This window comes from Gopherus flavomarginatus, chromosome 4 (assembly GCF_025201925.1).
Source record: "Gopherus flavomarginatus isolate rGopFla2 chromosome 4, rGopFla2.mat.asm, whole genome shotgun sequence".
Lineage (NCBI taxonomy): Eukaryota > Metazoa > Chordata > Testudines > Testudinidae > Gopherus > Gopherus flavomarginatus.
In genome coordinates, this window is record NC_066620.1 from 54,781,109 (window position 1) to 54,808,325 (window position 27,217).

At 42.8% G+C, this 27,217-nt stretch overlaps 1 protein-coding gene across 4 annotated transcripts in view; it reads right to left on the minus strand.

Moving 5' to 3' along the window:
- Positions 1-5,752: 5,752 nt before the first annotated feature.
- TLR5 (toll like receptor 5) overlaps positions 5,753-27,217 on the minus strand; it is a 47,750-nt gene continuing 26,285 nt past the window's right edge. Inside the window, exons 2-4 of one of the 4 annotated variants that reach the window (XM_050948487.1) lie at positions 13,509-13,590; positions 6,353-9,365; positions 5,753-6,322 (exon numbers count right to left, since the gene is read on the minus strand). In XM_050948487.1, coding sequence (XP_050804444.1) covers positions 6,779-9,358 — 2,580 coding nt within the window. In that variant the 5' untranslated portion in view covers positions 9,359-9,365; positions 13,509-13,590 and the 3' untranslated portion in view covers positions 5,753-6,322; positions 6,353-6,778. Of the gene's footprint in view, positions 6,323-6,352; positions 9,775-13,504; positions 13,592-27,217 lie in introns of those variants that run through there. The other 3 variants (XM_050948485.1, XM_050948486.1, XM_050948484.1) reach the window with 3 other exon arrangements.

Genomic DNA, 27,217 nt, shown 5'->3' on the forward strand with positions numbered 1-27,217 from the left:
TACAGTCCAGGGGAAGGGCAGGGCTGCTTATGGAATGCACCACTGTTTGGAACAGCTCAGAATCTCCAAAGCAGCATGTGCTACAGCTACCCTCTCCGCCCCCAAGCACACCCCTTGCACTGGGGCTTAGGAGTGGCCAAAGTAGGGCTGCTTATGCTAGCCCTATGCTATGCCTGTGGTGGAAGAACTTCTCTTCCAGCTCCTAGTAATGCATTTCAGATGCCTGTGTGCTGCTGGAGTGGGAGACAGAATCTACCCCAAGGGCTTTTATCTTCTCAGGCAGTTCTGAGAAATGTAAAAAATCTTCTCTTTCTAAAGCCAGAGTGGTAAGTAAATCCATGTGCTGTGTATCCACCTCTGACCTGCGGGACGTGCACAGAGATGAGACAATCAAGAATCTTGCACTTCAGATAAGCTGAGAAAAGAGGTGGAAGGGCTCTGGTAGGTCCCATCCATGTCATGTCCGCACCTGCCAATTGTTATCTGTATTACTAGTGCACCTAGAAAACTCGATCGGGCCCAGGCCCCCATGGCACAGACCACAAAGACACTCCCTGTCCCAAAGAGCTTCTAATCAGAACAGATAAGATAGACAGAGGATGGGCGAAGAGGTAGAACCCACAAACCTAGTGAATGGTGAGATGGCTGCAACGGGCAGGTGTCTCAAGTGCTGGGATATTCTTATGGAAAAATACTTTTTACAAATACGTAACAGTGGCCTAACTGGAGATAGCTTTGAACCAAAATCCAACCCCCAAATTTGACAGGGTGTCAGAACAGAAATCTAAATATGAATTTCTCAGATATCTCTACAATGGGCTGATCCAAATTCCCAGATCCAACCCTTCTACTTACCCACCATCTGCGGGAGTTCACAGACCAGATCTGGATATGAATTTGGTGATACAGACTCAAACTTGCTCCTAATACTTGAGCTGGAAGTGAAAAGCTGTGGGATAAGGGAGAGAAAGGGGAATGGCCTGAGCGTGTGAGATCACTGTAGTCAAAGTTCGATGTGAGACGTTTCTTGGCATAACGTCTACCTCACAGGGACACCTGTAAATATTTCACTAAAAAAATGGTCAGATGTGTTTAGGACACTGCAAGAACGGTATAAGTAACAAAATTAAGTGCAAGCACAGGCTCTGTAGAAAGTACAAAGGGTTTTGGGATGGGCAGAGCAGCAAGCTCCTTTTCAAGTCTTTTTATGTGGCACATTCATTATGGAAAGTCTTCATACCTACATGTAAACAGCTACTGTGCAATGCTTTTGACTAAGAACAATTTACCTGAATCCTAGATGTTATCCAGTCCAATCATGCCCCCTAGAGGATGATGAGCCTAATTCACGATCTACTTTCACCAGCTTTTTTCTCACTGACAAAAATCCTCTACCATCTGGTCCATACACGGGTTTTGTTCTAGTATAACTGTCAGCGAGGGGTGTGATTTTTTAATTTTTTTTTAAATCAAAGCTTTTATATCAGTATAACCCCTAGTGTGTACACAGTTATACTGGTATAAAAGTGATTCCCATATAGGAGTAAGCTGAAACAAGCACCTTTATACCACATCCACAGTAGGGGATTGTACTGCATTAACTTTAGCAATGTAATTCAAGTGGCACAACTTCTGAGTACAGATGAGGTCCAACTAACCAATCAAAGTCCATCCCCTGCCTCTTCATAACCCAATAATGGAAGGTTTGTTTCTCCCCAGCCCATACTGATATTTTTCATTTTGTTCATTGTAACTGAATTAATGTACAAAAACACATACACACGCTCTTTGCAATGCTTCACACTCAAAAGAAAGGCTTAGTTTTCATAACAATGCCACCCAGGGTCACACTACCATTGTAATGTACCCTGCAGACTGGCCGATCAAATCAAGCGCTTAGAAATATTTACTACAGAAGATAGTAAGCATAACCATGTCACAAAGACCAAAGCTTCCTTTTAATGCTTTGGTCTCACTTTAACATAAAATATTGGTAAACAGTTCAGACGAAAGGTACCATTAGATTTTCCTTGGGTTAGCTGCTGTTCATTTAAGCACAAAATTTTGTTGCAAAATGTTATAATTTTTGAAAAATAAGAATTATTAGAGGCCTGGTCTACACTATGCATTTAAACCGAATTTAGCAGCATTAAACCGATTTAACCCTGCACCCGTCCACACAACGAGGCCCTTTATATCGATATAAAGGGCTCTTTAAACCGGTTTCTGTACTTCTCCCCGACGAGAGGCGTAGCGATGAAATCGGTATTGCCATGTCGGATTAGGGTTAGTGTGGCCGCAAATCGACGGTAGTGACCTCCAGGCGGTATCCCACAGTGCACCATTGTGACCGCTCTGGAAAGAAATCTGAACTCGGATGCACTGGCCAAGGAGACAGGAAAAGCCCCACAAACTTTTGAATTTCATTTCCTGTTTGCCCAGCGTGCAGCTCTGATCAGCACGGGTGGTGATGCAGTCCCAAATCCAAAAAAAGCTCCAGCATGGACCGTGTGGGAGATACTGGATCTGATCACTGTATGGGGAGACAAATCTGTTCTATCACAGCTCCGTTAGAGAAGACGAAATGACAAAGGATTTGAAAAAAAGCTCCAGGCTATGACAGACAGACAGGCCACAGCACAGTGCTGTGTGACAAGCATAACGGAAAACCAAAGAATCAAATGGATGCTCATGGAGGGAGGGAGGGGGGTACTGAGGACTCTAGCTATCCCACAGTCCCCGCAGTCTCTGAAAAGCATTTGCATTGTTGGCTGAGCACCCAATGCCTGTAGGGTCAAACACAATGTCCAGGGTGGTTCAGGGTATATCTCGTCAATTTATCCCCCCTGCCCCCCCCCGTGAAAGAAAAGGGAAAAAAAATTGTTTCTTTACTTTTTTCAATGTCACCGTATGTCTACTGCATGCTGCTGGCAGACACGGTGCTGCGGCAGTGAACAGCAGCATCCTCTCCCCTCCCCTCCCCGGTGGTAGACGGTATGGTACAAAATGACTGATAGCTGTCATCATCATCCTGTGAGTGCTCCTGGCTGGCCTCGGTGAGGTCGGCCGGGGGTGCCTGGGTAAAAATAGGAATGACTCCTGGTCATTCCCGGCAGATGGTACAGAACGGCTGATAACCGTCTTCATCATAGTAACTGGGGGCTGAGCTCCATCAGCCCTCCCCCCTTCATGTCTAAAGAAAAGATTCTGTACTGCCTGGACTATCATAGCAGTGGGAGGCTGGGCTCCTCTCCACCCCACCGTTTAATGTCCTGCCTGGACTATCAGCCTCCCCCTCATTTTATCTCACTAAAAAGTCAGCGTTTCTTATTCTTGCATTCTTTATTACTTCATCACACAAATGGGGGGACACTGCAACAGTAGCCCAGGAGGGTTGGGGGAGGAGGGAAGCAACGGGGCACCCCCTAGAATGACATGCAGCTCATCATTTCTGTGGGATCTGACCCGGAGCGGCTGTGCTCTCTGGTTCTCTAGTACACTTGCCCCATATTCTAGGCAGGATTGACTCTATTTTTAGATAAAACATAAAGGAGGGAATGACCCAGGGAGTCATTCCCCTTTTTGTCTTTGCACCCCCGGCCGACCTCAGCGAAGGCCAGCCAGGCGCACCCATGACAGCAGCAGACGGTACAGAATGACTGTTATCTCATCACCAATTTACAATGGCATGGCAGACAGTACAATAGAGATGGTAACCATCTCTGCTACCGTGCAAAGGCAAATGAATACTGCTGTGTAGCACTGCAGTACCGCATCTGTCAGCAGCATCCAGTACACATATGGTGACAGTGACAAAAGACTAAACAGGCTCCATGGTTGCCGTGCTATGGCGTCTGTCAGGGCAATCAAGGGAAAAAGGGCATGAAATGATTATCTGCTGTTGCTTTCACGGAGGAAGGAATGAGTGACAACATTTACCCAGAATCACCCGCGACACTGTTTTTGCACCATCATGCACTGGGATCTCAACCCAGAATTCCAATGGGTGGGGGAGACTGCAGGAATTATGGGATAGCTATGGGATAGCTACCCACAGTGCAATGCTCCAGAAATCGACGCTAGCCTCGGTACATGGGCACACACTGCTGAATTATTGTGCTTTGTGTGGCCGCGTGCACGCGACTTTATACAATCTGTTTTACAAAACCGGTTTATGTAAAATCGGAATCCTGTAGTGTAGACGTACCCTTAGACTGGGATTTTTCAAAGACTCTTATGGGAAAGGCAGTTCTAGCCCTCCCAAATTTGAACAGGATTTGGAACTCTTAAATCTCTCTGACACGTCTGAGAACCGCAGCCTTAATTCTTATGATGCTGATATCATGCAAACTGATCACTTCTAAAATTTGGTTTTCTAGATGCATACTGTCAGTTCCAGGCCCTTATGAGTGAAGCTATTTCAACAGGAGCAGAGGCAGCCTCAGAGCTAAATCAGGAAAAAGATGTGCAGACAGTTACTCAGCTGATACTGAAATGATCTTTATTTCCCCTTCTCAGAAGGTGGGTGCAGGCTGGGAACACCTGCTTCAGGGAAACCTGTAGAATGCCTGTTGACAACACTCATGTCAACAAGGTAGTTTGCTGTTTGAAATATAGTAAAGTAGGTGTTGTAAGGTGCTCCACATTCCATCTCATGCAAGGCATTCCCTTAGAGTTGCCTGCAGAGTCAGGTAGGGTATGTCTACACTACCCGACGGATTGGCAGGTAACGATCTATCTATCGGGGGTCGATTTATCGCGTGTAGTGTAGACGCAATAAATCGCTCTCCGATCGCTCTCCTGTCGACTGCTGAACTGCAGCTCAGCGAGAGGCAGAAGCAAAGTCGACAGGGAAGCCGGGGCGCGCCGCGAGGACGCGAAGTAATTTTAATTCGATCTAAGATACGTTGACTTCAGCTCTGCTATTCTCGTAGCTTAAGTTGCATATCTTAGATCAATTCCCCGCCCCCCCCCCCCCCACACTGTAGACCAGGCCGTAGACTGCACAGAAGACTGGCTTCAAGTTTGTTCAGTGATTTGGGTGTTCAAATCTCTCTTTATCCACCTCAGTCCTTGATGCAGCTACGCTGAAGAATCGTCACATTAAAACAGCAGCAGTTGTAACTTAGGGCAGTTACAGGAATAGGTATTAGGGGATGGAAAGTCTAAGGTATGTAAAAATCCAGGGCTCTATGTGTGCCAGCTAAATCTAAGAGTCCTATGCAAACTGTGCTTGTTGTTTTAACAAACACACAGGTAAAAGTAAACATGAACTACACTACAGCAATTACAGTGGCAAAAAGTGACACATTTCAAAGCATTTATACTTTTCTTTGACATTAGTGCTAAAAGGTCATTGAGCTGAGAAAGCACAAGGTCCAGGAACTGTTCATTCAATGAGTGCATGGCCAAGTGGGGCTATAAATGTAGGGTTACACACACTACCCTCAATCCACAGAGGCTCTCCCAGTGATGGCAGTGGAATATGTGCCCAAAGATCAAGGTTAGACTACGACCTTCATGTAGTGTCTAAGCTTTTAATTACCAATATATATTATTTGTTCAGTGTCTGCTATAAGTAGGCTTGGCAGAATTTGTTTTTATAATTTCAATGGACAATATCAATGTTTATTTTTAAGCATTTTTTCTATTTTGATCCATTTAAATTTTCACAATAGTGGGAAATTGAGGGGGGGAATATCAGACAACAGGGTGGGGCAGACAGTAATTATTTAATGACAGTAGACACTGATCTCAAAAAATTAAAGCTTTATAACTGATCAAACACAAATTGTCAACATCACATATCAAAATATACAAAATAAATATCCTTAAATCAAACTCTATTAAGTTCTGAAGCAGCATTTTTCTTTCTTGGCCTATTTCTAAATGTTGTTTATTATTAATGGAAATGTTGGGTTGGTTTGTACATGTACAGTGAAATTGATGTTTAGTGACATTTACTGATAAAAATGTGATCCTTCCAAGCCTGGCTTTAAGGAAGAGGTAAATCCTCGCCTTAAAAAAAAAAAATACTATGTGGTGTGGCTTTACAAAATTATGAAGTTCTGTGAAAAATGGTACCCGAGAGTGTGTGTGTGTGAGCAACATGTACATGACTTCCCCCACACCTACGCTATCTAGATCATGCAACATTACAAGCAAGGATGATGACCACTAAAATATTCTGAGTAGGAGACCTGGTGGTGAGTGGTAGGACCAGACATTGCGAGACCCTAATGTGGCACTGCCATCAGTTAATGTGCCCATTCGGTTTGGTAAGTGGGGGCTTTCAGCACATGGACCCACATTTTCAAGTATCCTATAAATTTGGTGCTTAACTTGCAAAAACATGCACCTGTTTTTTGTAATTGCTGAGTACCCACTCCTCTCATTGTCATGGGGACCTGTGAGCACTCAGCATCTCTGGAAATCAGACCCAGGGTGTCCTAATCTGAACACTCAAATTTGAGACACTCATATTTGGTGACTTCTTTTGAAAATATGGGCCATAGTTCCTAGAGTGATTGAATTTTGTTAATTCCATTTGCTGGTGACTTTAAAGCTGACGCCATATTTATTAAAACTTAAACCAAGGAAGTTATATTCTACCCATTTGTCAGGGAAAGCTGAAGCATGGCCTGTGTTTCTTTCCTGCCATGCCACAGGTGGAAAAGGATTTAGAATATTTAAGTAACTGTCAAGCCACAAGCAAAAATTTAACTACAAAAGTCTGTTTTATAGCACTAATAATATGAACCATGAGCAACCCTCCTAATTATGAGATTGTCCTTACAGTTTGCATTTCTATAACACTGGATTTCTTTTTCACTTTTTTTTCTTTCAGAATTTGGTGAGCAAGGTTATTTAAAAACCAGTCTACATCTTGATGGTCTTCAGGCCACTGCATGTACTGACTTCTTTGCACAAAGACTCTAATCGGTTTGTATTTCATCAACTGATACTGAGAAAGTGACCCAACAAGAACCATAATGAGGACATCTTTCAGGTCACAAAAGTATCTGCTCTGGGCAAAATTAAAGGCTTCCACACACCAACCATCCTTGAGGAACTGCCTTGTCACAATGCAAATGGTCTTCCTGCTATTCCAAATGGCATCACGGATGTTGGTGATCTGTTCCTCCCCAGGCAGGAAATCTCTCTCTTCAAAGCACAAAGTAAATCTGTTTTTCTCAGAATACTGAGAGTCCAGGTGCTTTATCAGTGAATTTTGGACCCACTCAAAGTCTTTGCTGCTGTAGCATAAATATGCATCATATTTATATGTACTTGTATCTATTGCTTGCTTACGTTCTTTTAGCAGAGCACCTTTGATGGTTTTATACCAGACAAAACAAGTCCCTCGAAAATGACTAAAAATGATGACTACTGTTAGGAACATTATCAGAGTGACTGAAGTGAAGATGAACAGTGAGAACTGTAGAGGTTTCTGGAGTTCGTCTTCATTACAGCCATCAAGTGCCACTGAAGAGAGTGGAACCCTTGTGAAAAAAGGTGGGAGGACACAGTATGTGTCATTTTCTGAGCCAGCTAAGGTCACATTGGTTTGATTTAACTGTGCTGTCCAGGTGTTTAAAGTGCAATCACAGTAAAACCTGTTATTTGTTATATCCAGGATACTCAAAGTCATGAAGAGCTCAAGGGCAGGTGAAAGAAGTTGGTTTTCAGACATATTAAGTGTCTTTAGGCTCTCAGGGAAAACACCAGGAGAAAGATAAGACAACAGGTTGGAGGCTAAATTAAGTCTGTTTAATGATGTTAGACCACTAAAAATACCCTGTGGAAGGGTAGTAAGGTAGTTGTTATTCAGGTGGAGCACCTCTAGTCTGGAAAGTGCCCAGAACACATCCAAACATAAACCTCTGTCCCACACAAGCTTTAACATGTTTTCTCCTAGATCCAAGTAGACTAACTGGTTATTTTCTATAACATTAACAGTTTTAACACAATAAGATAAGCGATTTTGTCTTAACAAGATATACTTCACATTTGGAACTTGTAAAAGAATATAAAGATCACCCAGATTGTCCAATCTGTTTCTTTCCAAGACAAGGAATGTTGCATTTATTCTCTGGTTACCTACAGATGCTAGCTTATTGTCACTTAAATGAAGAGTAATCATGGCTGGGAAAGAAGGGAGAGTTTTAATGGCATTGTCCCGGAGATCCACCAACTTTAACCTTCTTAAATCCCTGAACGAATTCCCAGCAATTACTCCAATATGATTTTGTTTCAAATCAATATGCATCACATTCTGAAGCCCCTCAAAAGTGTAATCGTACAGCTCCCCCAGAATGTTATATGACAGGTTGAGAGTTCCTAGGTTTCCCAAGCCAAAAAATGCTTGTTTTTGGATCTGATTTATCTTGTTGTTGTGAAGGTTCAGCAATTCCAGGTCACCAAGGCTCTGAAATACATAAGGATTGAGAGAGAAAATGGAACCATGTGAAATATCCAGTAAGCGAATGCCACTTCTTGCTAGCCCTGCAAATGTATCTTGGTCTGGATCTTTGAGGTTCTTAAAGCCAAATCCTGGACCCATTATGTGATAGCTAAGCTTCAAAAAAATAATTGAAGTCCCATTCACAGCTGTACAGAAGTGTTGCATTATATCTACACCCCAGCCATTACCACCAAGATCCAGGGTGTCCAGGGCTATGTTTTTGAAAGGATTTCCACACTTGGCCCAGTCCATAGAAATAGGGTAGTATAATTTATTAGAATTGAGAATAAACAATGTGAAGAATTTTCCCTGGAAGCTAGCAAGGTTTCCTTCACATAAGATGGGTATCTCGTTGTTTTTCAGGTTCACAATTTGCAAGGATTTTAGATGGTAAAATAAGCGATGAGGGCGAAGGCGTTTGATCTTGTTTCCAGAAAGATCCAAATATTCTAAGGAGATCATATCTCGAAGATAGTCTTCTTCCAGAATGGACTCCTCAAGACTGTTGTGATATAGCTGGAGTGTATGTACATTTGACAACTCCACAAAAGCATCAGGATCCAGATGAAGAATCTTATTGTCTCCTAAATCTAAGTTTCGAAGGTTTGGCAGGTTCCTAAAAGCTGCTTTCCCTATGGTAACAGTAAAGACAAACTGGGTTCCAATTTCCAAAATCTGCAACTGTTCCAGCAGAGGGAAGGAGGATGCATTCACTTGCCTGATTTTGTTGTAACTTAGCCAGAGTATAACTGTATTATTGGGCACAGGTGGAACCTCAGTGAGGTTACAAAAATAATAATTGGCAATTTGGCCATTGGAATAGCAGCTTGTAAGTGCAAATATTTCTCTGGCTACCAGCGACATTCCTAAGAGAAATACTAGATGATGTAACATTGTGATGCTGCATGAAAAGAGAGAAAAAGTTGTAAGAACAAAATATGAAATTGGCTGTCTGACCAATAAAGTTTTGTAGCAAAGTTTTAATGCAACAGAATAAAAAACCAAGGCCAAGATTTTCAAATCATGAGGGATTTTGGGTGCATGTGTTTTTGAGTACATAATCTGAAACACCTTAAAGGGACCTGATGTTCAGTGGATGGGCTCCAGAAAATGGTGAGCAACCCACTCTAAATATCAAGTTCCATGCAAAGTATTTTAAGATGGGCACCCAAAAATCATTGGTCACTTTTGAAAATCTTGGTCCAAATATTTAACAGTTGCACCCCTGGTGTGACAACACTGGTACATTACCCTCAAACTCATTCCTTATTCAAAGTTAGCCAGACTTTCTTTTTTAAAAGTTTGGATAGTATGGTCAGAGGCTTTAGGTTAACACAAGTATTGAGATAATCACCTACGCTTCTGAACAGTGTAATCACTGCCATGTTCCTCCCCACTCCTCATTGCTAGTGGGACTAGGTAAGACAATCCCAATGGCTAACAATGACATGTCACAATAGTCTCACAGACAAGGCACTTCCAAAAATAGTATTTAAAAAAATGGCATGCTTTCTTCTTGGAGCACTCATGAGATTTCTGGTCATCAGCAGAGTAACTCTGAATTTAACAAAGCAGAGTTTGACTCAGCTATAGGTTTAAAAGGAAAATGCTCATTTGAAGTTTCAGAATCTCTGGGACTATTCCAGTAATGTGAAGTTGTTTTTTAGGGTGAGAGCAATGCTTTAAAAGCATACACAGGAAAAAGGTTGATGAGGAGGATATAGTAATTAAATAGTCCTTAGTAATCATTCTTATTGCTATTAGTCATCTTAAAATATTCTTCAGTACACAAGAGATCTAGCACATGGTATTAATGTCACTGATCTATTGTGTGAGACAAATATACCGTTTACAGCCTACTGCTTATTAAAAGGTTACATCTGATGTATTGGTAGACAGTTAGATTTTGCATAGCAATGCGTGAATGTAATGAATGCATCTAACTGATGTATACTTCCGGGTTTTCCCCACTCTGGATTTCTTCATGCATCCTGTCATCTAAACATCTCTCTTTTAAACTGTAATCTCTTCAGAGCAATCACTGTCCTTATTGTTGCCTACTGCATAAAACAGAGCAAGCTGTCAGCACTAAAAGGACTACTTGCATGCTTTTGTTCAATATGTATTTACTAGATTGCAACTACCCACCTCTCCTTTCTAAAAAGCATTCACTAAAATGTTTACTTGGCTGACAACCAGAGCAAGAATTTTTGTACCCCAGTGTGTTCAAACTTAATAAGCATAAGTTTTTGTCAAACCAAATCCCTGCTGGCCATATAGTGGTTGTTAAATAAATTTACTTCATAGAGAAAAAGATAGGCCCTGAGCCAGTAATTAACAAGTAGGTCAATCCCATTAATTGTTATTATCGATTGACTGTACTGTTTCACTAATGGCACAGATTGCCCAGAAGCATCACAGTGAGAGTAAATGATTTCAAGATTCTATGCTGAACTCAGCTCTGTAGTATTGAAACCATGTATACTGTTTGTTTAGTACTCACAAGTTTTGCAGACTTTTGAGGCAGTAAAATAAAAAAATGCACATTGCAAACAGTAAATTACACACTTACCCAGTTTAATTCACAGACTGGACAATAGGGATTCCAGTGATATTGCAGCACTGTCAAGTCTCGCAATTTTATCGTGAATCTCACAATATTTGGTAGTTTTTCTGTTAAAGCCCCATGTTCCTCCAGTCATATGATTACATGAGAATCTCAGCTTTCCTATTTATTTATTTTAAAGTTTCTAGCTGTCATGGCTGCAGAGAAAAGTTCGAAAATATGTACCCTAAATGCTCAAACACTAGACAGCACATAAAAATAATCCACCAATAATTCTTGAACAGGACTGATGTTGGCAATTCTGGAGAAGAGGCCACATCCTGAAGACCCTACACCAGGGATCGGCAACCTTTCAGAAATGGTGTGCCAAATCTTCATTTATTCACTCTAATTTAAGGTTTCGCGTGCCAGTAATACATTTTAACATTTTTAGAAGGTCTCTTTCTATAAATCTATAATATATAACTAAACTATTGTTGTATGTAAAGTAAATAAGGCTTTTAAAGGTTTAAGAAGCTTCATTTAAAATTAAATTAAAATGCAGAGCCCCCCGGACTGGTGGCCAGGACCTGGGCAGTGTGAGTGGCACTGAAAATCAGCTCGCGTACCGCCTTCGGCTCCTGTGCCATAGGTTGCCTATCCCTGCCCTACATATTGTCTTTACTCAAGCAAAATACCCACTAAGATTAATGCATAGTGTGCTTGAGTAAGGAATTCCGGATTTGGGACAAAGAAAGTAAATTGCAGGCAGGGACAACAGAAATCTAATGGGCCATCCTGATTATCACTACAAAAGATTTCTTCTCTTGCTGGTAATAGCCCACCTTAACTGATTACTCTCATTACAGTTGGTATGGCAACAGCCATTTTTTCATGTTTTCTCTCTGTGTGTGTGTGTGTGTGTGTGTGTGTGTGTGTGTGTATATAGCTTCCTACTGTATTTTCCACTGCATGCATCCGATGAAATGGGTTTTAGCCCAGGAAAGCTTATGCTCAAATACATTTGTTAGTCTCTAAGGTGCCACAAGTGTCCTGTTGTTTTTGCTGATATAGACTAACACGGCTGCTACTCTGAAAGAAATCTAATGGAGATTTTGACAAAATCTATAGGGAATTATCCTCAATAATTTAATCTGCAAAGGGCTCTTTTACTATTTCTCTTTTCTATCCCAGAGGTTTGGTCAAACCTGCCTTTTAAGAGATACACTGTCAACAGAGAATATATATATTTTAAAAAACCTGTATTTGTTACTAAAAACTCCTTAGATTATTAAAAAAAATTATACATTTCACCATTTAGACTCTGTTTTCCACTTCACTTGGTTGGGCCCTAAAATAGACTGGTGAGTTTCACTTTTATTTATTACAGTGGTGGTGCTTATATTCACCACTATATTTGATGCTGCAAATAGAATGTCTCTAATGATCTCCAAGTATCACATGCTATTATTTTATTAAACATTCGTCTTTCACTTTCAGGATGAACACTTCTATGCCTGCTATTTGTCCAAACATTTTTGTTTTTTAAGTTTAAGCAAAATCACAGAACTAACAAAACAAAGCCCCAAGTAAAATAACGGCCTTGGTGCAGGCAAGCAATATAAACCTAGCACTAGGTGAACTGCAACAGGTTCAGATTGAGGATCTCAGAAAATGGAGGGGAACTGGGGCAACTTTTGATGGAAAAAGAAATCTCATTTTTACATCAGAAAAACGTTTTGTTGAAAAATTTTCCAACCCTTTATAGTTAGGTGTTTGGCTGCTATCAGATTTAAGGAGGTAGCCATCAGGCTAATGGATAAACTGTTTTCTCCTCCAATGTTTTCGTGGCGCCAGTGTCCTCCTGAGAACTTACGCCTTTGTGTGCAATGGTCTTGTCTACAGATTAAAACTTGGATTGCTTTACCTATACTGTGATAGTTAAATTGGTACAACACCCTAGCGTGTATGTGCATATGCTAAGGCCTGATCTACACCTAAAACACAGATCAACTGAGTTATTCTGTTCAGGGGTGCGAAAAATTCACATCCTGAGAGACGCAGTTAGGCCAACCTAAGACACCACTAGGTTGATGAAAGAATTTGTCCATTATCCTAGCTTCAGCCTTTCAAGGGAGTGGATTTACTACAGCGATGGGAAACCCTTCCATTGCTGTAGCTAGTGTCTATGCTACAGCACTTACAGTATAGACATACCCTGATCTGGCATATCCCATGGTGGATGGGGAATAAGTTCTACCAGTGTAAAGGACCTTTATACCAGAATGACTGCGTCCAGACTATGGGATATACCAGTATAACTACTTCTGTAAAAAAAAAAAATCTCACCTTTAACTGAGCTAGTTATACTGGTTCAACTTCCTAATGTAGACCAGGCTACCCTTTCTGTTGTTGAAGCAAAAACAAGAATCTATTCTTTGCCCTTTACTGGTGCAATGTGATCTGACCAAAGATTTAGTGTATGCAGAACTTACTGACAGACCAATGCATATAATCAGGATTTCTCTTCTGGGTACACAGACGTGTAGAGCGAGAAGGCAGCCAGGGACCCATCGTGTCTCTAGAGTGAGATATGAAAACAGATGGCATTTTAACCTAAAAAAATCTGTTTGGGCACTTATATTGCCGCATTAGGGTAGCAGCTGAGCACCTAAGATGTTTTGGGCAAACATGTTCCTGTGCCAAAATAATCTTGCAGAAATCCTAAGTACACTACCCAGTCACTTGGGCTGTATCCACACCAGCCTTGTTGAGAAGGGGGATTAGGTAACTGGTTAAAATGTTATTGAGAACCATGGCATTTGAAAGTTCCAGATTCTCGGCTGCAGGATTTAGAATTTTCCTGCCTAGGCATCAGAAGGAAATTAAAAAATAAACAAAAAAAAAAAACAAAAACAAAAAACCAGTGACCGAGGGAGTTGGGATTGGGAAGGCTCACATGACTCCCAGGCCTTGCTCTAGTGAGTAATGTACGCTTAATTATAACAGAGGGGTCCTCCCACCATACAGCTCTCAGTGTAGCAGGAAGGGAATGTCTATAATGAGAAGTGGAGCTTCATCTGCCCCTATGACCAACCAGTTAGTGTGTATGTTGAGACTCTATCTCAGTATACCAGTTCCAGGCTCTGAGTTCCCTCTCAGCAGGGGTTAAACTGTCTCAGTAAAAACAGATCAGGTTTCCTTAGCCTAAAACTGGCCTACTCTACAGCTCTAAGCAGTTTTTAGAACTCCTTTGAGGTGAACTGGTTAGAAGATTTCCCAGTGTAGATGGAAGGAAGCACTCCTGCTGACTGTAGTTTTAGGGTGAATTTTGCAGTAGGCCGGGCCCTTTGTGGAACCTCAGTGTTCTCCCAAGGGCATCTGGTGAATGAAGAAATCCCATTGGTGGGAGAAGGGGAGGGATACTGAGAGGAGCACTAGCTAATCTAAAGAACCGTTTAGATCCACTGAAGCAAAGCACTCACCATTCCCCTCTTTTAAAAAAACAGCTTATTTATAACCAAAGCATTTGTTCAACAGTTTGTTTTGTTTTTTAAGCAGTGCAGACCTGAGGCTTTTGCCAAGTGCTGCCAATAAAGCTAATTAGATCAGGGAAGGATGTTGTCATCCTGTTTGGATTCATATTGTCCCTGCCAATACTTGAGAATGTTTGCTCACTTTTTTAGACAGGAAGGGAAACACATTTGCTGTCTGAAGTGCAGGGTAAATTTTGCATATCTCCCAGAGCCTGCAAATACTGGCAAGTCTTTTGTGCAGCTTCAGCATTCATCAGAATGTTTATTCTCTGCATATTGGGCAGGTTTTCTCTGAGGATGAGAACCGATAGGTCAGACTTATCACAACACTTTCAGAAGACAAGCCTGGGAGCTGAAATTTGTAATTTTGCTCAACACTAAATAGCATGGTCTTAATAAAGCCACTGGTGTTATGGCTTACTACAGGAGTAGGCAACCTATGGCACGCATTCCGAAGGCAGCATACGAGCTGATTTTCAGGGGCACTCACATTGCCCGGGTCCTGGCCACCAGTCTGGGGGGGGGCGCTGCATTTTAATTTAATTTTAACATTTTAAAAACCTTATTTACTTTACATACAACAATAGTTTAGTTATATATTATAGACTTATAGAAAGAGACCTAAAAACATTAAAATGTATTACTGGCACGCGAAACCTTAATTAGAGTGAATAAATGAAAACTCGGCACACCACTTCCGAAAGGTTGCCGACCCCTGACTTACTATAACAATCTGTAACCCTCTAACCCCCTTTTTTGTCCTATGCAGGGGGTGTTAATGGGCCCCTTTGCCTTGAATGGTCCCTAACTACTTATGCTAAACTATCTGTTCAATCTTGTATTTAGTTGCGACACTCTCAGTACCTTTCGCAGACCTGAAGAAGGGCTCTGTGTACATCAAAAAACTTCACCAACACCAGTAGGTCCAATAAAAGATATTCCCTCGCCCTACTGTAAGCTTGGAAGATTTTTCTTTAGTTCCAAAGATAGACACAGTGTGAGTTTGCCCTGGGGCTGTATGAATGCTGCTGTAACTGGGGCATGTGTATGAAAAAGATCCCAGATTGTTATAGGTAAAGGGGAAGACAGGGGAAGGTGTTTCAGGTGTTTTTTTTTATCTTTAACATATTTGGCTAACTTGGGTATAAGGAACTTAAAATTGCTAGGAGGATGTACGAGCTGAAGGAAGGAAGGTCAGATGCAGCGGACTGGCAGGGGCTGTGGTAACGTGCAACACTTGGACAATAACACATGAAGTAAGAAACAATTCATGCATTGTGCTAGATCAGTAACAATGACTGGCATTGTGCTGTACATTAGAAATGGTTAAAAATCATAGAATTATAGACTTTAAGGTCAGAAGAGATCATTATGATCGTCTAGTCTGACCACCTGTACAACGTAGGCCACAGAATCTCACCCACCCACTCCTATAACAAACCTCTAACCCAGGGGCGGGCAAACTTTTTGGCCTGAGGGCCGCATCAAGTTTCATAAATTATATGGAGGGCCGGTTAGGGGAGCAGGTCGTGGCCCAGCCCCCACCTCCTATCTGCCCTCCCCCCGGGACTCCTGCCCCATCCAACTCCCCTTCCCTGAAGGCCCCTCTGGGACCCCTATCCCATCCACCACCCCTGGCTCCCTGTCCTCTGACAGCCCCTGGACCGCCGCTGCCCCATCAAACCTCTCCTCTCATTCCTGACTGCCCCCCTGGGACCCTTGCCCCATCCAACTACCTCTTCTCCCTGTCCCCTGACTGCCCCCAGAACCTCTGCCCCTGACTGTGCCCTGCAACCCCATCCAACCCCACCTCCTGCCTGACTGCCACCCCCCAGGACCGCTGCCACCATTCAACCCCCTATTCCCCCCCAACCACCCCAACCTCTATCTACACCTCTACCCCCTGATCACCACCCCAAATGCTCCTGCTCTCTCTCCAACCCTCCTGCCTGCTGCCCCCTTACCGTGCTGCCTGGAGCACTGGTGGCTGGCGGCACTACAGCCACGCCGCCCGGCTGGAGCCAAGCCACGCTGCCGCGATCACCGTGCAGCACAGAGCACTGGCTCAGGCTGGGCTCTGCAGCTGCACTGCCCCAGGAGCTCACAGCCCCACCACCCAGAGCATTGCGCCCGTGGCAGAGTGAGCAAGCTGAGGCTGTGGGGGAGGGGGGACAGCAGGGGAGGGGCTGGGGGTGAGCCTCCCAGGCCAGGAGCTCAGGGACCAGACAGGACAGTCCCACGGGCTGCCATAGTTTGCCCACCTCTGCCCTAGCCTATGTCTGAGCTACTGAAGTCCTCAAATCATAGTTTAAAGACTTCAAGGTGCAGAGAATCCTCCAGCAAGTGATCCGTGCCCCATCCTAGAGAGGAAGTCAAACCCCGCCCCCCCAGGGCCTCTGCCAATTTGCCCTGGAGGAAAATTCCTTCCTGACCCCAAATATGGCTATCAGCTAAATCCTGAACATGTGCGCAAGACTCACCCAGGAAAGAATTCTCTGTAGTAACTCAGATCCCACTCCCATCTAACATCCCATCACAGGCCACTAGGCATATTTACCACTAATAGTCAAAGATCAATTAATTGCCAAAATTAGGCTATCACATCATACCATTCCCTCTATAAACTTACAAAGTTTAGTCTTGAAGCCAGATATGCCTTTTGCCTCCACTGCTCCCCTTGGAAGGCTGTTCCAGAATTTCACTCCTCTGATGGTTAGAAAACTTTGTCTAATTTCAAGTCTAAAATTCCTGATGGACAGTTTATATCCATTTGTTCTTGTGTCCACATTGGTACTGAGATTAAATAATTCCTCTGCCTCCCTGGTATTTAGCCCTGTGATATATTTATACAGAGCAATCATATCTCCCCTTAGTCTTCTTTTGGTTAGGCTAAACAAGCCAAGCTCTTTGAGCCTCCTTTCATATGACAGATTTTCCATTCCTCAGATCATCCTAGTAGCCCTTCTCTGAATCTGTTCCAGCTTGAATTCATCCTTCTTAAATATGGGAGACCAGAACTGCACACAGTAGGCCAGACGAGGTCTCACTAGTGCCTTGTATAACGGTACTAATACCTTCTAATCTCTACTGGAAATACCTCACCTGATGCATCCCAAGACCATATTAGCTTTTTTAACAGCCATATCACATTGGCGACTCATAGTCATCCTGTGATCAACCAATGCTCCAAGGTCCTTCTCCTCCTCTGTTACTTCCAACTGATGCATCCCCAGCTTATAACAAAAATTCTTGTTATTAATCCCTAAGTGCATGACTTTGCACTTTTCACTATTAAATTTAATCCTATTACTTTTACTCCAGTTTACAAGGCCATCCAGCTCTTCCTGTATCATCTCCTGGGCCTTCTCTGTATTGGCAATACCTCCCTGCTTTGTGTCATCCGCAGATTTTATTAGCACATTCCCTCTTCTTGTGCCAAGGTCAGTAATAAAAAGATTAAATAAGATTGGTCCCAAAACCGATCCCTGAGGAACTCCACTAGTAACCTCCCTTCAGCCTGACAGTTCACCTTTCAGTATGACCCGTTGTAGTCTCCCCTTTAACCAGTTCCTTATCCAGCTTTCAATTTGCATATTGAGTCCCATCTTTTCCAATTTAGCTAATAATTCCCCATGTGGAACCGCATCAAATGCCTTACTGAAATCAAGGTAAATTAGATCCACTGTGTTTCCTTTGTCTAAAAAATCTGTTACCGTCTCAAAGAAGGAGATCAGGTTAGTTTGGCACGAGCTACCTTTTGTAAAACCACGTTGTATTTTGTCCCAATTACCATTGATCTCAATGTCCTTAACTACTTTCTCCTTCAACATTTTTCCAAGACCTCGCATACTACAGATGTCAAACTAACAGGTCTTTAGTTACCCAGATCACTTTTTTTCCCTTCCTTAAAAAAAATAGGAACTATGTTAGCAATTCTCCAGTCGTACAGTACAACCTCTGAGTTTACTGATTCATTAAAAATTCTTGCTAATGGACTTGCAATTTCATATGCCAGTTCCTTTAATATTCTTGGATGAAGAGTATCTGGGCCCCCTGATTTAGTCCCATTAAGCTGTTTGATTTTGGCTTCTACCTTGGATGTGGTAATATCTACCTACATAATCCTCATTCCCATTGGTCATTCCACCATTATCCCTAAGCTCCTCATTAGCCTCATTAAAGACTGAAGCAAAGTATTTGTTTAGATATTGGGCCATGCCTAGATTATCCTTAACCTCCACTCCATCCTCAGTGTTTAGTGGTCCCACTTCTTCTTTCTTTGTTTTATATGGTTATAGAACTTTTTTAATTCCCTTTGCAAGGTCCAACTCTACATGGCTTTTGGCCTTTCTCACTTTATCCGTACATGTTCTGACCTCAGTAAGGTAGCTTTTCTTGCTGATCCCTCCCATCTTCCACTCCTTGTAGGCTTTCTGTTTTTTCTTAATCACCTCTCTGAGATGCTTGGTCTACAACTCCTGCCTATTAATTTTTTCCTCTTTCTTGGGATGCAGGCTTCTGATAGTTTCTGCAACTTTGACTTGAAGTAATTCCAGGCCTCCTTTGCCTTTAGATCCACAAGTTCTTCAGTCCAATCCACTCCCCTAACTAATTTCCTTAATTTTTAAAGTTAGCCCTTTTGAAATAAAAAATTCCCATACTGCTAAGCTGTGACGGGCAACGAATGCTGACAGACAAACTCAGAAGTGATCCAGGAATATGTTGCATGAGTTCATACACATCTTAGGCCATGTATTCTCACCTTTGAGCTCCTAAACTGAGACTGAGATGGAAGATAAATAAACTCAGTCTGCATTGTTCTTCCTCCCTGTCAGCCCCCACCCCATCCCATGCTTACTTCTCAAACCACTCCTGCTCCCTCTTCTCTCTCCATTGAGTCCAAGTGGACAAACCCAAAAACATTGAAGCAGAGCTGCAAAAGCTAGAAGAGTCGAAGAGCTGAGTTCACACTGGACAACCCTATGCAAAACTGAGTTACTTAATACTACCATGATGATCACTCTAAATGTACCTAAAACAGAGGGACAGATTCATTGCTGAGCTGTTGAGTTACTTTGAGAACTGAACAGCTCTGGTGAGACCAAGTCATGCAACCTCTGAGGCTAGTGAATCAAAGAAGCTATGAGGCAAATCAAGAGTGGACCTTGGAGGGAGGGAAAACTGAGGGGAATTAAATAAAGTTCTCAAATTCCGTGATGCAGTGACCAGATGGTGAATGTCTCCAAATCAATGTCACAAATGTACCGGGAGAAGGTGGTGATAGCATCCTCACCACTACTGTGCTCATAAAACTTGAATCTGACTCAGTCCCTAATCCTGTCTGCTTTATTTCCCAGAATATTAAAGGCTCTCCCCCTTCTGTTACCATTATATAGTCAACCTCGTCTTGCTGTTAGGTGTGGGACTGGAAAAGAGAGAGAAAATGGAGAAGCAGGAAATTATAATATAATTAATCTAACTCCACTCCCAAATAAAATTCTAGAGAACATGATAAAATATTGATGACAGAAGCTGATAAAGGCATTATATGTAATAAGGAAGTCTGCAACGCTTCTAAGAGAACAGACCATGCGAGACCAACCTAATCTCTCTTTTTTAAATGGTTAGTAAGGCTATTGACAAGGGGCTTGTTTATTATGTTGACCTAAGCCATAGTAAATCTCTTGAAAATAAGGTACAATGTACAGTAAAATTGCTTTTACGTGGTTGTTATACTGGCCAGATAAGAAAAGCCTGGTTGTCGACATCTTTGCCCTCATGACTAATTGCATTGCTGCTCTCCTCTGATTAGACCAGATTCAATTATTTATTAACAAAAATAAAGTGCTAAGATTTTTTCCCCCTTCTGAGCTGTCACCTGTGCATTAATATTGTTAAATTGCTTTGAATATTCTGGAGCTGAATTTCATCCCAGTAATTACAATCTGAAAAAAAATTATTGGCGTTAACAGTGTTTTGGGCTATGTACTGAATGTGATTCCTTACTCTCTCCTTAAATGGGCTTCATAATACTGAGTTTAACGCTAATATACAGTAGAACTTTATAAACACCAGAGTGATGAACTGATCGGACAATCACACACCTCATTTGGAACTGGAAGTACACAATCAGGCAACGGCAGGGGTTGGGGTTGGGGGGAAGTAAATATAGTACTGTACCTTGTTAAACGTGAACTACAAAACATTAAAATTAAAAAAAAACCTCAGTCAAGATAAGGAAATGGTTTCTGTGTTTGTTTCATTTAAATTAAGATAGTTAAAAGCAGCATTTTTCTTCTGCGTAGTAAAGTTTCAAAGCTGTATTAAGTTGACGTTCAGGTGTAAACTTTTGAAGGAACAGTAACGTTTTGTTCAGAGTTCCGAACAACCTCCTTTCCTAACGTGTTCATAACTCTGAGGTTCTACTGTAGCATTTGCAATGCAGAGCTCGCAAAGCACTTTATACAGCTACGGAGGCAACGTGATCCGCATTCTATACCTGGGAAAACTGAGGCACAGAGCAGTTACTTCACCTAGATCACATAGCAGACACACAGCACAATGAATTGGAGTGAAAAGAAGTCAGGTAGGTTGTCTATTTTCTTCTGTCTACATTTTTAGCACTTTTTAAAAAGTTCATGACAACCTTCCATTCTAATTCCCTGGAGCCCTCTGTATAATGAGATGCATACATGCTTCAAAGGCAGCCAAAGTTCTCCATCACCCTTTTCTATACTCCTACAGCTATTTAAAATAAAGCAGTGGTCCCAGGTAGGAGAAATAAAGTTTAAAGTGTATTTTCAAAGTCTAATTCTATTACTGGGTTACTTACAAGGGCACTGTGACGTTTTACTCCATATTCTTTATGCATGATTTTTGGGAAAAGCTTTGGTACAAACTAGGAGTGGTAACAAAAAAGTCCTATAAGAATATTGCTTCTCAGTTAGTATCTGTAAATGGGCTTAGAGCCTGGAACAGCAGAGAAAGTATAACCAATCTTGACTGCTGGATGGAAGGGGAAACTGAGGCACATCACCTCATGGCATTAATGGCTACATTTTACACCTACATTTTAAAAGATATTGATAACTGCATTATGTACACAATGCTATACACCACAATGTTTCCTGGCACCCTGGGAACAGATACCCAGAACTTTGCAAAAATGCCTATGGATAACATTACCATGTTTGGTAACACTTGGAGGTTGCATAGCCAAAGCCAAAAATGGGATTTTAGATATACTGCCTCCGCACTGGTCAGTGACAACCCTTTGGCAGTAAACTCAGGGAGAAGGTGTGATGTTTCACTCCATATTCTGTATGAAAATATGCTTATGATATGGATATGACATAACAGATCTACTTTATGCTAGATGGCTCATGTAATATATCATTGGAAAGGTTATGATTTACTGAATGTAATGATCAAATCTGAATGCCTGTATCATTTCTGTATCTGAAGTTAAGAATCTTGACCATGTATCTGTATTTCAAATATGCTACTCTGGATGTCACCCACAACTAGTCCTTCAGATACAGCAATGGAAAAGCCAGACAGAGCTAATGCCCCATTAGCAAAGACAATGGACTGTGAAAGAGCTTAGCCTTTCTGTGGACCGTCCAGACAGCCTACGAGTAATGGCTGCCACAGCTCTGCAGAGATATGCATCTGAGTCACGTGGTACTGGACCCACCCTTTGGAATGCCAGTGTTTTACCACTGGAAGACAAAGGGTTCCCGCCATATACAAAAGCTATATAAGGCAGGGGAATGACATCACCAAGGTTCTCCTCTGCCTCCCCACCCAAGGGGCACTGAAGACCACCTGGAAGCAAGAACTGAACTGAGCGGAGAAGGATTGAACTCAAACTGCAGTCAACTGCAGCTGCCTTTCAAGACTTCCTGTAATCTACCTGTGACCATATTTAGAGTGAGAAATTACTATTTGTAGACAATTTCTTTAATGAATAAAACTTAGAACAAAACAGATTACTAAGCAAATAAAACAAAACACGCAAACGGTTTGCTATCACTGTAACCACTTAAACTCTGCCTTCTATGGTTAATATTTGTTTTGTTTATTATTAAACCCAGTTTATGTAATTTCTAACTAGGGGGAGGGCAAGAAGTTGTGCGTATCTTCCTCCACAGTGAGGGGGTGGAAGAATTTATGAGCTTAAGTTGTATAGATTTCTCTACAGCCCAAGACAGCATACTTTTGGGCCTGCACTTCAAGGGAGGTAGACACCAGAGTGCTGAGTCTTCCTAGAGCCGATCTCAGTGTCTGTGTCATTCTGCAGCGGGGTGTGACCTTGCCTATGTGTGTGCTACAGGAGGCTTAACAGCCTGGGTAAGCAAGACAGGTTTAAGGGGGCCCATGCAGGCAGAACAGGCAAGGTCAGTGGTATCTCAGCACATCAGGTGGTATCTTGAAGGGGGGCGACCCAACACAGGCACAATGGCACTAAGGCTCTGCTGTGCCCAGTTTCCGCTGGCAGTGGGCATAAGTCCTGGCTCCCTGATTCTCAGGCTGGCCCCAGACTGGAGGATGGTCTAAACCAGGGTTTCTCAACTGTTGGATCACCCAAAATTGGGTCACCAGAATGTTTCAAACAGTTCCATGGCAGCTCCTGTGGCTCCTGTCCCACGCAGCCAGTTGGGTTTGCCTCCCTGCTCCAGATACTGCAACGTCTGCGGTACCAGCGCCACTCAGGTTTGGCCCAGCTTTCATGATGTGAGTCTAAGTAGGCCAAATTTGAGTGAGTGGCACTGAAACCCCATGAGCCAGGTCACAACTCCACTCACACAAATTTGGTCCAGTTTGAGGGGTGGGGGGGGGTGAGGCCAAATTTGAGCAGTGCTGGAAACCCGGAGAGTGGAGAGCCAACCCCAGGCAGCCCCAGAGCTGCCACTGTGGGGTGAGTGCAGGGCAGGCCCAGGGGTGAAAGTAACTTACAGGACTTACCTGTACTGCCGGAGTCCTGAGGGGGGCGTAGCCTCATCCAGAAGAGGTGGGGCCTCATCTGGAAGAGGCAGGGCCTCTCAAGATTTAAAGGCCCTGGTGCACCGGCTGTGCCTGGGAGCTCCAGGGCCTTTAAATCAATCTGAGGCTCTCAGCTGCAGAGGTGGTTGGGAGCCCCCGGGGCTATGGGGCAAATTAAAGGGCCCAGAGCTCCCACGGTGGTGGGGAGCCCCGAGCCTTGCCGGGCTGGGGCCAGGGTTTAAAGGGCCTGGAGCTCCTGCCGCTGCGGGGATTTCTGAGCCCTTTAAATCCGTTCCTAGCCCAGCCACTGGAGCTGCGGGCAGGATTCAAAGGGTTCTGGGTTGCCTGCTGCGGTGGGGAGCCCAGAGCCCTTTAAATCCCCACCGCGGAAGCCGGTACGGTCCGGAACGGCATACTGGCTCTTGCTGGTATGCCATACTGGATGTACCAGCTTACTTTCACCTCTGGGCAGGCCCCAACCCCTCCAGGCGCGGCAGGACCTGCTTGAAACCACCCCAGGGCCTCAACCCCCTGACTATTTACTGGGTCGCAATATGTCATAAACATTTGTGTCCTGAGCCCAGAAAGGTTGAGAACCACTGCCCTAAGCAATGTTTACAGCTCCCGATGAGCTATCCACTATTTGAACATAGTCTGAGTGTTCCAACCACAAACCATCTCTTCCCCCTCACTGGCATGTCCCGTCTACTGGACAAAGGAGCTGGTTCTGCTGGTTATTCCAGCTGAAGATTCTGCCACAGTGGGGAAATTTCTCAGCAGGCCAGATGGGTCAGTTTCCGTCCCTTTGCGTTGTTAGTGTCTCTCAAAGCAGCAGTGAAGTTGGAGAGAATCTGGCCTTTTTGAAAAGGGCTAATAGTATCAATGCGATTCATTTGAAGCATTTAAGACAAACAATTAAGACAACTAATTGATCTCTACAACACTCCTGTGGGGACAAGTATTACCCTCATTTTACCTCCGGAGAAACTGAGGAAGAGATGTTAAAGGACTTTCCCAGAGCCACAGAACCAGGATTAGAGCTCAGTTGCTCCTGCCTCACAAACCCAAACTTAGTCTGTGTTGACTCTCAATATTCCTTGAAAACTCCCACATGAGAAGAATTTTAATTGCTCTGATTAGAATAGGAAGTGCGACAGGGAAGAGTCTATGTGTTTTTAAATATGTTTTCTTATCTAGTCATTGAGCAACCAAGAAGATTAATAGTTACGCTGAACCATGTCTGAAACAAAGCAGCATTTAGAATAGAGATGAGGGATCCTTAGGTACTCTCACAAGTTAATTAGAAATGCAGCCAAGACCAAAACTCTGACCTGGAAGGATCAGAAAGGTAACAGGAAAGAACTTGGGCAGTTATAGGCTGGCTAGAGACAGCCCTTATTTACAAAAGGGAGGTCAGGGTTGACAAAACTGATTAAAATCTTTGAGGGAATGGCAATGAAGAGTAGATGGTGAGTAATGTACAGAATGTCCTCTAGAGCTTCAAGTAGAGTTTCAATAGAGTACTGTCTTCAAGGTTAAAGTTTGTATAAAGTTAACAAGCACAAGTATAATGGTGAAATGAGTTGACTAAAAAAAAAAAAATACCCTAACCAACTTGGCTTTGTAACAGAAGGCAGAGAACATTGGCTAAGGCTTTGTCTTCACTACTTAACAAAGTGATGTTTTACAGCAATCTAACAAACGCAACAGCTAATTTGCTGTAAAAGCCTAAATGGAAACAAGTCATCCATCTGAACCATGGATGACCTTGCCTAGTTTACCTCAATAAAATGAAAGTGACCGGTCTCCTCTGTGTTTTTACAGTAGGATAGCTAATGTGCATTAGCTACCACAAAAACACACATGGTTTTGTCAGGGAAGACCAGCACTGAATGGCTACAGATCAGATAGGCGGTGAGTGACATGTTAGGACCAACACTCACTCCTTTATGCTTAACTTGTTTATGCTATACATCAAGGAGCTGGCAAAAGGAATAGGCAGGCCTACTAGAACTAAGAGTGACAGCTGATATCTACTTCTACAGGTAATTAGGAAAAATGGGGTTGAGGAGGCTCATGCAACTTAATGCGAAGCAACTAGGAGAAGACTGGACAAACAACAAAAAAGACATATTCAAGGTGATAAGAGATTGCAAGACCCTGATGAAAAAAAGGCAGGGGACTGATGAGAAGAGATGCTAAAACCCCATATTCTCAATGTCTGGAAGGAGTTAAGAGTGCAAAGAGAACAGAGGTTTGTATCACTAGCAGAAAAAGAGCACAAGAAGCTGACACAATGACCCCTGGAATATGGTGTACAGTTGTGAGGCTAAGAAATACTGAGAGTACAGAAAAGGGTAACAAAGGTGAAAAAAGCTCTCCAGGGCGCTAGATATCATGTTAAGAGATCTTTAAAAACATGAACTGAGTGTAAAACAATGCAGTGAAGTTTGCATGAGTCTGCAGCCAGCCTGAAACACTAGCTTTGAGAGCTATGAACAGATCAATGGAGTTTTAACTCTGAAACCTAAAGATGACCATTTAAATGTTAAGTATCAGAGGGATAGCCGTGTTAGTCTGGATCTGTAAAAGCAGCAAAGAATCCTGTGGCACCTTACAGACTAACACACATTTTGGAGCATGAGCTTTCGTGGGTGCATACCCACTTCATCAGATACATGTGACGAAGTGGGTTTGCACCCACGAAAGCTCATGCTCCAAAATGTGTGTTAGTCTATAAGGTGCCACAGGATTCTTTGCTGCATTTAAATGTTAACATTGTTAACTATTTCACTGCTGATTGTTTTAAGAAATATCCAGCTAAATATGCTTACCTCACAATCCCAAACCATCTCTGATGCCTTCTTAGCTTCTCAAAGACCCTATTGCCCTTGGATCTAGCTGACAAAACCTTATGATGTAACCAATGGGAGTTGCTGGATGTTAACCACTATTGGAAAAATCGGGTAATTTATTTAGGTCTCTAACTTTAGATGCCCAAGTTTGAACATTTTGGCCTAGACGCACAGCACACAGAAGAAGGAAAGAAGAAGAGGGAACATTTTGGCACAGCCCATTGATGTAATCTCTTACTCACATTAAAAAAAATCATGTCATAGGATCTACACCATCCACAAACACCAAAGATGAGAATGCTCCTCTTCCTACCTCAGAAAATTAAAAGGTTCTGTTTCTCTGGTAGGGTCAAAAAGCAGACAGACCTGTGTTTGGGGTATGGTATCTCTGGAATTCTGGCTAGAACTACGTTTGGGAGCAACTGTGGAGGAACTTACTGTCATGGTATAATCCCCAATCTGAACCTTAGCATCCAAAAGATGGGGTACCAGCATGAATTCCTCTAAGCTTAATTACCTGCTTAGAACCTGTAGCGCTGCCACCAACCAGGAATTCCAGTGCCTGGTACACTCTGGTCCCCCCAAAACCTGGCCCGGGGACCCCCAAGACCCAGACCCTCTGGATCTTAACACAAGGAAAGTAAACCCTTTCCCCTACCGTTGCCTCTCCCAGGCTTCCCCTCCCTCAAGATTTGAAAGAATCCTGTCCTCTGATTGGTCCTTGGGTCAGGTGACAGCCAGGCTCACGGTTCTTGTTAACCCTTTCCAGGCAAAGAGATACGAAGCACTTCTGTTCTATTAACTCTTACTTATCTGTTTATGACACGCCCCC